General features: G+C 36.7%; 1 protein-coding gene across 4 annotated transcripts in view; it reads right to left on the bottom strand.

Moving 5' to 3' along the window:
- ROBO1 (roundabout guidance receptor 1) overlaps positions 1 to 13,176 on the bottom strand; it is a 1,129,598-nt gene that overhangs the window by 22,581 nt on the left and 1,093,841 nt on the right. For 3 of the 4 annotated variants that reach the window (XM_019528738.1, XM_019528739.1, XM_019528740.1), the window contains 5 exons: positions 12,301 to 12,636; positions 9,782 to 9,889; positions 7,340 to 7,484; positions 4,774 to 5,019; positions 102 to 511 (listed from right to left, as the gene is read on the bottom strand). In XM_019528738.1, coding sequence (XP_019384283.1) covers positions 102 to 511; positions 4,774 to 5,019; positions 7,340 to 7,484; positions 9,782 to 9,889; positions 12,301 to 12,636 — 1,245 coding nt within the window. The remainder of the gene's footprint in view (positions 1 to 101; positions 512 to 4,773; positions 5,020 to 7,339; positions 7,485 to 9,781; positions 9,890 to 12,300; positions 12,637 to 13,176) is intronic. The other variant, XM_019528741.1, reaches the window with a different exon arrangement.

Raw genomic sequence — 13,176 nt, 5'->3', positions numbered from 1 at the left:
TTAAAGAAATTCAGAGAGAAGCTAGGAATAAAAGGCACATTATGGTGGCACTTCCTTCTCTCAATTAACTAAACATATTTTTGTTGCTTATAAGAACATACCTCCTGCAGCATCCTGCATTTGACGCCTTGCTACCTTAAGACCAGCATATTCTGCAGCTGCTGCCACGGCCTGTGCAAAATCTGCATCAGTAAAAAATGATCCATCAGAAGAGCTAACACTGGAACGTCCACTTGAGATGTTGTCTTCTTCTGAGGCTGAGCCCCACCCATTGATCATGGACCCTGTGACAGAACTTTCCAAATCCCCAACACTTGAAGCAGGTGTTTGATCAAGGCCACGCAAAAGAAGCCGTCTATTTTGCATCTTGGCAACCTCTATGTCTGCCTCATCTTCTTCCTCTTCTGGTGCATCAGTATCCATATCTGAGACAAGGGGTCCTGAAATATAACCATAGGTGTGTGGTGGAGAAATGGGCCTTGGAGGTGGCGGAGGGCTCACAGGCTGGCGTCTGCATATAAATATAATATTATGAATAATTAAAATTCAGAAAATAATGAGGAAAAATCAGAGTACATGCGAGAAAATCTCTTTCCAAAAAACAAGCAACTTGGTTTCCCAGTTTAAATCTCCAAAATTTCAATTTGAAAGCAGCAGTTTTTTTTTATGTTTGCTCTAATCTGCCATGACTGACAGCTATGGAACTAGAAATCTACCAATAAGAAATTCAGGTGCTCTTATACTGCTCCACGTCTAATAAAAATGTACTCAGTTACACATAAATCTCCTAATACTTTATGATTTAGCTCACGTACAACTTGGAGAAGAAAGGTGACAATTTAACAAATTTTATATTATGAAATGAACTCTGCACGTTAACAAAGGGGGGGAGTGCTTTATGGGTTTGAAAGCCTGAAATTACAAGACACGATAGACACCTATACCCAAGCAGATTGTTCCATAAACATTATCCTTCTTGGAATATTTTTTCCATTGATTCAAATATAGGGCTAACAACATTTGCTTCTCAACAGTTTTGAAAATTCTCTGGAAGGTAGTATTATGGGAAAATTGCTCATTTTTTTTTTTCAAATTTATTTCCAGGGCTACCCACATATAGAATCATAGAGTAAGAAATTGGAAAGAATTTTAAAGGTACCTAAACAAATGCAGGATTTACTATTCTCAAACCATCTCAATAGATGTGCAGGTATGTGTGGGTTTTTTCATTAATTTTATGCTGTTCTTAAATAATAAGCTAAAATATTACTAGATGAAAGAGCAAAAAGGACTGAGCATCACTGGATCAGTTGTTTGTCTAATATTTTGTTCAGAAGAATATTTGTCCTAATGTTGCTTGTATTGGCAGGTTTTTTTTTCTTGTCATCAATTTTGGCAATTATTTCCAGAGCCCCAGAAAAGTTTTTCAATTCCCACTTGCCAGGAGGAAAAATATTTGGTGTGGGAATGCTTGCTGTTGATTTCATTCATGACCAAAGAAATCTGCTACTGAACACTTTGTCAGTGGCTGGTTTGCAACATACCTCAAGAAAATATGTTCTATTTCTCAAGGTTTGAACCTCAAAATTGCTTATTTCCACAAAATGACTGTACCACAACCTTGATATATTTATTCTTATATTTTTGTGTACGCACACTGGGAAAAGGGCCAGTTTTTCATTTCATGAAATACATAGACTCGGACACATTTTTCCCAAAAAAGCTCAATCTTGAGCTGATAAAATACAAAACTCCCTGAACTGAGTAGTTTAGTGTCCCTGACAAATATTTTCCACACATATTTCTGTTAGCTACCTAAGTACTAACAGGCAAAAAGGACAATGAAAAATAGAGACATATTAACCAAAAAGTCATTTTGCAAAATGGTAGAGGCATGTATTTGAATCAAACAAAAAAAATGAAAACACACCACTATTTGCCTTTCAATACAGCTTCATCTTGGCTAAATGAACATTGCCTTTACTAGGTAAGATCCACTCTTACAGTAAATTTGCTAACTCTTGTTCTCTGGTTTTTGGTAACATGGTCAATTTCTTAGAAAATATGGAGACCATTTTTGAGAATACGACTTGCTGTCTGGACTAATTATAAATGGCTATTCATGGATGCATGGATTTAGCAGCATTTCTTTCTTTATCCAGCAAAGTATTAAATTACAGTAGCTCTGACTTCATTATTGGCATTGTTTCTCATTTCAATGTATCTTCAGTTTCTCCTGTGCTTATCTACTCTTCCAGGGCACAACTTCCTGTTTCAATCTGCTATGACCCCAGTAAGCTGACATGACAGCCAACCTCACTGCACAGTTAGTACCACAGGGTGGTATTTTAGATGCCTGGTTCTGAAAGCACATTCAGTGGGGTTGCACAATGACCAATGAAGACCAGACAAGCAGGAAGTGGAGTGACAGGAGAACCTTAACGTCTCCCCAAAAGGATACAGTTTGTGGACCGCAACTACAGTAGCCTAAGAAAAAAATAATTTGCTTTTTTCAGTTAGTATTATTTTAAATACTAGCTTTGGTACAAAACTACATACTCAACTTACTTCCCTGACAGATGTTTTCATTAAATACAATGATTAACCGCTTCAGTTAATCAAGAATCCTTATATAGAAGAACCAATTGTTTCACAATGAGCATTCTTCATTAGAAAGACATAGCACACTCAAAATGTTTCAGGTGGAAATATCTTTCCAGAGTGGGATGAGCACCAACAACAGCTTAATCTGACTTCTAAAGCTAATGAGTTCATACAAATGCCATTCAAGTGGGAGATGTAGAAGATCAAGGTTTGCTGAACAAGTTGGTTCAATATATTGCATCTATTGTAATTAAAGAGGAAGGCAGGGTAGATGTGCACACTGCAGACTAACCAGAGAGAGAGAGTGTGTATATGTCACAAGCTTGGTTTATCAGATGCTGCAAAATAAGGCAAGACTGAAAAGTCTAAGAAAATAAAATAAAGACCAGATGTGGTGTTTCTCTTACTAGGGCTGATTCACTTTCCAGGTTTACAATGGCAACGGTATTTAAACAAAGCTGAACCTCTACAGGTGGTTTATCTATTTAGAAACAAAACTTACATCCATCTTCCTCATGCTGAAGCAGTTCAACAATGGTATATCCTTTTAGTCACAAATTAACTGCATATCCTATTAAGTGTGGTGAGAGAATTGTGATGGCCACCTTTCTCTCTTTGTGCTGAAACAAACATTGAAGTTTTGCGAGCGTTACCACCTGGCCTCCCCTTCTGTGCACAATGCCTGACACACCTCATACTATTCAGAACATAGGCCCTGAGGATCTGCTTAGCCATTCACAAAACAAGCTACAGCTTATCTATTAACTTCCAATTGATTCAATTTTTCAGTCTCAAATGATCCCTTAATAACCTCAGGTATCTATATTAGTCCTTAAGTGCGTAAAATAGGTATTTTGCTATTAAGTATCAGGACAAATCAAATTACAGAGAAACAATGTTAGCTAGTTACTAAATGAGAGAAAGGAGGAATGCCCGTAAGGGATGAAAGAAAAGAGTGAGACCCAACAAGAAAAAAAGCAGAAGATACAGAACAATGGAATAACGAGGAAGAAACAGGAATACTGAGACAGAATGGTGAATATAGTTAGGAGCATACTTAAGACCCTTTTAAAAAAAAGGAAGGCCCAAATAGTAAGGATCAAGTTTAAAAATGGTGCAAATCAAAACAAAAACAACCACAGAAAAATCTCTTCTCTAGACCTGTTTTCTAGGAAAACAAACGTATGAAAAATGACATGAACAAAATCAATGTCAAGCAGTTAACTCAGTGGGATGACAGTATAGAAAAAAACATTGCTTTGAAATAAGTGCAACAATAAGAAACATGAGAAATTAAGAAGTTCAAATTTGATTTTGGAACAATAAGTCCAGAAGTTATTGAAAACAGTAAGAAATTAAATAAAAATGACTAAAGTAGTAAAAGTTTATTGGTTTACTATAAATATAATATATAGAGACTACATGGAGTGGGGAAATCTACAAGGAATGTTTTCCTGCATGCAGAAACTGTGGTACCATCAACAAAACAGGAATGATTACATACAAAAAAATGTAATTCAGAATTCACTGTGTTATGGAACACAACCTGTGAGAACACAGAAAAACTAGACTGAACTAAAAGAGACTTGGAAGGGAAGAAAAATTCTTCTGAAACTAATATCTATCTTATTAATGTTGATTTTTTTATTTTTAAATGAGGGAAAGCAAAAACATTAAGGAAATTTCACAAGCAGTAATTTATCGCATTAGGATTTATGAAAAGGAAAATCTATAGGTTATATAAATTATATATATTCATATATATTGGTGACAAGTTAATTGCACAGTTACTGTGAAATAATGCATGCAATTTTATGGTAATAATGCAGTAAATCTATTGGAAACAATAGAACTGTAATTATACAGTAAGTTGTGTTAACGATACCACTTTAATATCCTGATGACTGTGAATTTAACTTGTGTCAGCATTGTGTGTAACATAAGATGATATACCACTTTTATTTCCATGGTATAATAGTAAAGCGACTTAATTACATATGTCTAAGGATATAAATTGTTGAACCTTCCCAGATCGTGAGATAAACATAAACAAAGTAGTAATATGCTGCGTGAAATCTTGGTCTCAGAGAACTTAACCAGAGTTTTGCCACTGGCTTTAACATGGTGAGACTTCATTTGTCAATTTTGCATAAGTTTGTTTAAACAAACCTCCGGTCAGGTGGGTGCTGTGCATGTCCTATGTCCTCCTGAGAATCCTGTAACATGGGCTGAAGTTCTTCCTGGGGTGAAGGTGTTAATGTGGCAGTTGACTGATGGCTGTATGAGACGGCTGCTGGAGATGAAGCTGCTCCGCGGATTGGTGGGGTAGGGCCTCGCTCGTCATCTTCCTCTAGCTCATCCTGCTGCAGATACATCCTTGCAGGTGGCACTGGACATGGAATTTCTTGGTCATAGCTAAGAAGTAAAATTTTATGGGAATGAGGACTGGATCTTAGATATGTGTAAAGACCCAGGTAAATTTCAAGTTTCTTGTATAAGTGAAATTTCAGGGATTAAATCTGGACCCCACATAAGACAACAGCAATTCTGCCATTGATTTCAAGGGGGCTGGGATTTCACTCCAAATTTTCCAAGTTTAGTATATAAAATAAGGTGCCCAAATCCTTGTTTAGGAACCATAAAACTGCCTATGTGGTTTTGGAGACTGGAAAATTCACCTGTAAATATCTCCAAATGATCAACTTGACACCTCTAGGGGCACGTCCAGATGAGCATGGCTGTGCAGTATGTGGCATCACAAACACAACTGCAGAGCCACATGCCACACAGTCAGGTGTTCTCTGTGGTGCAACGGTGCACTACCCATGTGTGTGCTGCTCCACATTTTTTTCCTTCAGGTTTATTTGACTCCTGGATACCCAGGGGTAAAAAAAACCTGTGGGGGAAAAAAAAAAAAGCAGAGCAGCGCATGCATGGGCAACATTCACTGCTGAAAAGCAGAGGTGGGCCTCCTGGAGCTGCATTGCAGCTGCCAGCCAGGCCCTGCCTGGCAGAATCACCACTGTTGCAGTTTCAGGAGACCCCCACGATGCCAAGTAAGGCTGCCAGGGAGAGCACAGTGCTGGCCCCAGCCTTCCCTACCACTTCTTGGGTTACCTGCCACATACCAAAGCCTGCATGCCACAGGTGTTCCCTTGCACTGCAGCTACTTGTCCCCAGGGAACCAAATGTTTGCACTCATCTGGACACAGCCTAGATGTCTAAATGAGCCAGCCACTATGAGCCTTCCCACAAACAGACTTTAACACCAACAGCTGAAATTTAAAAACTCTCACACTCTCTTGCTGATCTGTTGCCTAATCCTGGAGTAGGAACTAAGTGTTTGACACTGACATTTGTCAGGAAGCCTACGTTCTATCTCTGGGCATTCCCAGAAGCACCTCAGTTTCATCTATCATGAGCTTACCTCATGCCTATGCCTCATCAGGATCCCTTGCTTTAGGCATTCCTTTGCCCACCTGACCTGAAAGTGTCCTCAGTGCATCTACCCATATGGATGCCCCTTAGACCACAGTACCCACCTTCCTCCAAAACAGAGGTGCCCTATCATATATCAATTAGGGCAGGAGTGTCAAACATAAGGTCTGTGGAGCCCCAACATCCACTCCCAGTGCTGCCCCTGGTTCTCAGAGTTGATCCCGATGTAGCAATGGCCCCAGGCAATCTAGGACCTGTGATGCAGTCTGGCTGGCCCGGGACCTGAACTGCATGCAGCACTCTCCCTAGGTAGTCTGGGACTGTGCTGCATGTGGCATCCACTCCAGCTGGTCAAGGACTCACGTTGCCATGGTGCCTGCTGGTGTGGGCATACATGCATTGTGGTTCCTGGAGTGGACACATGTGGCACCCATCCTAGACTACCTTTGCCACAAGGTGCCACAAGTGCAATTCTGGAATGGCCACTATCTGTGCTGTATCTGGTAAGCGGGAGAAGCAGGGGGCTCATTTAGCCTCTGGGGCTGGCACTGCATCATTCATTCAGTCTGACACCCTTGAATTAAGACCATGGAGCCAGCATGACAAATAGCAGTCAACAGGTTATACAGCTGCCCAAATACTCCTAAAACTTCAATTGGATAAATGATTCAGTTAATAACTGCAACAGAACTATTTAACCAGTTTTATTAAATGTAGATTTAGGCATTTTGAAAATCTTGTTTAGAGCATCTACTCTTACAAATTTAGCTCAAATTGCCAGACATTGCCACACTGCTTGCCAGGCAGGTTTTATATTAGTCAAAGAGTCTACCATGACTGTGACTTCAGAAAAATAACAAATAAGCATAAGAAACACTTGCATTTCATTTTGAATTAGATCCTGGCCTTATTAAAGATTAAAGTAAAATTCCCATAGACTTTTAAAGATGCTGTGCTGCAATGTCTTCAGCTGGTTTTCTGTTAGATCACTCATATATGGCTCCCCTCTGAATACAATGTGGATTTCTTCTTCCTCAAATCTAAACAAAACATCCTAAAATCCAGAAGCAGTGCACAGGTCTCAGCACTAGAATTGAAGTTGTTAATGATGCACCTGACTGAGGCAACTTGCTGTCAAAAACCCTATTTTAATAAGCAATATGGATCTGTCTCAGATGCATCCAAAACATATTGAAAGAGAGACTCCCTATCACTTTGGTAGAACAAATTAAATTGAATCAATTTGAGCCATCTAGTCAGCAAAACAATAAATGAATGAATCGCTCATTTTTCTTGCCTTTCATCCACAGAAAGACTGTAATCTTCACTGTTGCTGTGAGGAGGAGGATGCGCTGGGGGAGGTGGAAGCAGGTCTGCCCAGTTCATGCCAGCTTGTTTGGGTGCTTTAGGAGTACGAGCCCCCTTTTTGTGCCCTTGACTCCCTGCAAATAAACAATCACATATTTAAATATGATTTTCATTATCTCCTTTTCTCTAATTATTTTGTTAAATCCCCTGGAAAAAAATCCTCAGGACTCTTTCCAGCTTCTGTTGAAGTCAATGAGATATTTACCTAGTCCTTTCTAACTACTTATGTAACTGAAGTTTCCTTGTAAAACCAATTATTTCAAATTTTGCAGCAGTTAATTTTAACCAGAAATTTTAATATAGCAGATAAATATATACACAATTCCTAACTTGAAGTGTTAATAAATAGCTAAAATGCAATAAAACCATAAATGAATTTTACAAGCAGTATCATTAACAGTTATCTTCCTGCAGCTATTAATTATACTATAGATTATCATCTAAAACAAATGAGCTGTAGACATATTTTCCAAAGTGCCTTTCTATTATTTAATTGCTGGAACCTAAAATACAATATGATACAGATATGATCTATTAAAGTTCCATTGTAGCATTAAGTCACTGAATATATGTAATTTGTACTTGTCCACTGAAATGTTTTAGGCACAATGAAATTACTAGTTTTAGTTCAAATGGCAGGTGTAGTTTAAACTAATTGCTGGCAGAACTAAAATAACTTTATATAAAATAAAATTATAAAGATGAAGAAAACCGATGAAATATGCTGTGAATGTTTTCACCATTATTACTGGAAGATTATGGCTTATAATAGAATGATTTAGCTTTTACAATTCTAGCAGGTTTGAAGTAGACCAGTTATTTTGCTATTGAATTTTGACTCTAGTACGGTCTGTAATCAAAACTAGTTGTACATTTTTCCTGGACTGATGATGCATCTATTTTTTGTCATTTTTGCTATTCTCTGTTTAATAATGATAATTATATATTATATATGTTTATTTTTTTAAATGAGAGTAATATCAAAATATTTTTCATTGTATTACAATCTTTAGTTAAATAGGCACAGGGATTTGAATATAATAACCTAACAGAGTTGCATTTGTACACAATACAAGGATGTTGTATTGATTGTATAACTGGGTGTCTCATTTAGTGTACCTATGGACAACAGTTCTTCTTATTCTTGTTCCGTACTTTGTACTGTACATAATTTATCTGTTGTATTATTATTATCTTGGTACATACAAGGAATACCCCTAAGGACTCCAAGGAGATGATCACCTGTATTCTGAGCATAATCCACCATGATAAATACAAAAAACAACCCATTTATTAGTCGGGTCACCTTGTTTCATTCTTGTTAGTGGTCCTTGGCTTAAGGCTACAGTTTGTTCACAATATGAATAATCAAGTGTGATGAATACAGATCTTCTATTTTTAACGTGCATGGGTTCCCATGAAGTTTTTTTTTACTGAGTTTCACATTTAAATACTGTACAACTGGGTAGATTCAGGAAATTCTTCTGTTGGCTGACTGGGTATAGTCATGCTGCACACTCCTGAAAAATTAGCCCTGGGAATTTAGTTTTAGGAAAATTTGCTGTTTTTACCTGAACTGTTTAGAGTCCTGGTAAGCATTTCTAGGTCACACAACAAAGTTTTCTTTTAAGAAGTTATTTATAAAAGCCTTCTGAATACTTTACATATGAGATACACTATGACAAAGTTAATTCTACTTTAAGTATAATTTTTCACTTCAAATCATGGGTAAGATTAGTTTTGATGGATATTGAGTCTGAGTAAACAAAACAAAGGGTTTTCCTTTAATCTCTAATTTCTTTTTTAACTAGCATAATGTATAGTGTCAGTTTAAAAAAACACACCACACAGATGCAAATACACTGTGAATAGTTTTGTTAGAAAACAAATGCTTAGTATCTTCAGCAATTACAAGGCAGATTTTTGGGCTGGGGCCTGAGTCAGGAAGGTAGGACCTTCCAGGAAGGGAAGTATGAAGGATTACATAGCTTTCTTAACAATAATGACATCAAATTGAATTTGCTATGTGGAGGCCCCATTATTAAACAGTGGGAAATCCAAGTTAGGAAATCCAATTTGCGCTACAGTAGATGGTTTTTCACAGCTGTAGATCACCCTGATCAATTAGTTGATGCTTTATTTTAAACAATTATGAAGCGACAACAATAGAATCATGGAAAACAATTAATTCTCATCCAATTTTTTTGATTTTTGCCGTATGTTATACTTTCTTAAATAGGACTGTGGATGTTTTGCACTGCAGTCAAGCTAATAATTAATGCTGAATAGAGCTAAAATTTATCAAGTGTGCCAACATTATCAAATCAATATTACATTGTAATATGCCATACTTTGGTAGGGGTATACTTACCAGATGTATTACTTCCTCGATCTGAACTGTTATAGGATCCTCCCGTGTTCTGGTCATATGATTGATTGTATGGAATAGTTGGAGCCATATTTTCATTTACCCGGTAATCTGAAAATTCAACAAGAGAGTTAATATTCTCTTCAGAAAAAAACCCCTATATACATCTATATACACACACACACACACAAACACACACGTATATCTCTGCTTTATGATAAATATTTACTGAAAAGTATTTATATATATTTTTAAATCACCATAGTTATGTTTTCCTACCAGCTCTCTCTTTATTATAGTGTATTATAGCAACTCAGTAGCTACAAGTAGAAAAGTGGTTGCTATGAGTAAAATTCTGTCACGTTCACCAAAAAGGTGTCAATGGCCAGTTTGTCCCTTTAAGAGACAAATTCTCTGTTGCTCTAAAACAGTGCAGCACTGGTATCAGTTTACAACTTCAAAGTCAGCTTCAAAGTCTCTTGGTCTCTAGGCCAACAGGTGTAGACACCATTATAGAATCATAGAGTCTCAAGAGACCTCATATCTCTTGCAAAGGTACAGATTTCACCATTCTGAAAACATCTGACATAGGTGCCTCTTCTAAAAACTTCCAGTAAATCTACATCAGTTGTTGTATATGACTTCTTCTCACTATTAGCAGCTATAATAACTGCACTCTGTACTTCTGAAGCTTTGAATAAAAACTTCATCAGAGATGTTTTATTTTTAAATGGTAAATTTGGCAATCAAATGCATAAACCATTTTCAGGAATAAAATAGTCAGCAGACAATACAATGCTTTCTTGCTTAAGATGTGTGTATAATTTACAGAAGACTAGCAAAGACCTGAGTTACTTTTCATTAGCAAATACAATAAAGTCATAAAAAGAACCATTGGATATAAAGTAGCAACAATGAAGCACAGCATGTAACTCATCAAAACGGTTATTTTTTTCATTACAAAAGCTATAGGTAAAATTGTCAGCAAGATGGTTTTGACTTAGGAAATAAGAAATCTAAGAACAGAATATCAACTCATAAAAAATACCAAGTAGCTAAGAATCTAGTTCCTATCCGCTGTAGATACTTTTGTGATAATGTAAGAATAAGAAAAAAAAGAGCAAAATTATAAATTCCACACCAAAATGTACTTTCTAATAGTTTTAGTCTACTTGCATTCCACAGTTCATATTGAAGCCCTGCATACCGCATATGTTTACACAGAGGATAAACAAGAAATTGCCACTCTGAAATACATATTTCTGACCATCAGCAGACAATGCTTCAAGGGGTTCTTTCCACACTACAATATGCTAGAGAATGTGTAGCTGCAGTATAGAAAATTTGAAAGAGACAACGTCTTCCTGGGCATAAAAAACAAATGTGTTTTAATTCTGAAACAGATATGCAATACACAAACTTATGAAAGAAAAGACACTAAAATAAACTTAATTACATAAAAATAAACCCCTGCCCTTGAGTACAGAGCCACAAAAATTGAATTTTCCTTTGACATGTTTATGTCAAAAGGAGGTGTCACATTTTATATTGCCCTCTGGACTACTCTATAGTAGGTAGGTCAGGTAGTAAATAAATGAAATCAACCTTCTGTAATGAAACATGTCTTTTTTCCTGGACAACTTTTCAATATCACTATGTGATCACATGAGTTACAACAATCCATTGAAAAAGTTCAAAGATAGAATGGGTCCAGTTCCTAAGGATACTACTTTGCAAATCAGGTTATTAAAGCAGGTTGCATGGTAGCCTGGAGGACTAGCAAGAAATCACATACCTATTTCTTCCAACTCCCACACATAACATTAAAGAAGTGTGCCCCTAAGGCCATGAAAGTACATTCTGATGTTTCAAGTTAACACCGAAATCAATTTATTTCTAGCTTCTAGATCCATAGACTTCAGTCAGGGCAACAAAGGAAATTTAGTTTTCAAAACTGTGTGCAGTGGCATTCCTCTGACTATGCGAGTTGAAACCTTGCTAGGAATACATCTAAAAGGAACTGCATTTGTCCATTTCTGTCCCCAGTGTACAACACAATACAATTCTAGAGTTTGATGTGCAAAATTCCATTCATTTACATGGTCATGTAGATGTAATTAGTCTCCATCCATGACGGGGAAGAATAGGTTGACCTATTTAAAATTTAAGGTGGAGTACAATGTGCATTTGTTCAATGAATAAAGATCTGGTCTCTTTCCTACTCAAGCCCTCCCCTACTATTAAATATAAATTAATCTCAAAGTCATATGAAAATACATTTTATTTAATTCTCTTTAAAGTTACAGCTTGTTTGTTATAATAAATTCAATCTTTGAAGGTTACTGTAGTGCTAATTAACTCTTTGACACTATTAATTGGGAATTTCTAAATCTAAAGAGGAGGAAGCCCAGAAGCACTGCAGAGGTCTGTGCTTACTAGTCCTGACAAGCTCTGGACTCCCAGCACAAGAAGGTTAAAAATCCTCTGCAGAGAAAGGAGAAAAAAGCTAAAAAGCTCTTCACCTTTGTTTAATTTGTTTTGCTCCATAATGTTGTACTGCATGGGTGCAACCTCCTGCTTTTGCTGAACAGAGGGTTTCCAGTGTTTCTCATTTGTATCCCCACTGCCATTGTTAACATTATTGGTGATATTTGACTGGATGAGTTGAGTGGTAGCATAAGGAGTGGGCTGTCCAGGCTGGCTGACAAATCTTCCATCCTTTAGATTTGGGCTATTGAAGGTTTTCATTTCATTGATTTTGTTGCTTAGGTCCACATCACCATAAACAGTTGGTTCAGGCAACATCAGGTTGGTTTGCTTGTTGTCCAGTTGGTTGTTGTAATTTGCTATACAATCAGCTAACCACAGGGAAAAGAAAAAAAAAAAAAAGAAAAGGTCATTCTGTTCAGTTACACTCTTTGGCTTCATGTGTAATATCCTTTACAAAATGTTTTAATGCATAATATGAGCTGATTCCCAGAAGCAAAAATGGATTTCAATAACATAACTAAAATAATCCATGGAGCTTTATTTACCTTTTAAGTTACTGTACAAAACCAAGGGTCCATAGGATTTCTAGTTTTCAATTACTGCTCTATACTCATAATTCTCCAGATCCAATGCAGTCTTCCTGGGTTTCTCTCCATTGTGAATTCAGCTTTACCAAATTATACCTACAGTAACTTATCTTTTTTTTCTGTTGGTCTTACTTTGACCATATGAACGTTTTAATTTTTAAGCACTGTTCTAAAAACAATATAAGCAACTGAATAATTAACAAGACAACTTTTATGATTAAAACAATCCATTTACAAGGAAAAAGTAAAAGTGGGAAGAAAAATAGAAAGCTGTTTCCTGTCAATACATAGCACAATCCCCTTCATACCTGAGACAAAAAT

Source organism: Crocodylus porosus, unplaced genomic scaffold, assembly GCF_001723895.1.
Source record: "Crocodylus porosus isolate Cpor-Errol unplaced genomic scaffold, CroPor_comp1, whole genome shotgun sequence".
Taxonomy (NCBI): domain Eukaryota; kingdom Metazoa; phylum Chordata; order Crocodylia; family Crocodylidae; genus Crocodylus; species Crocodylus porosus.
This window is presented reverse-complemented; position numbering and strand designations above follow the sequence as displayed.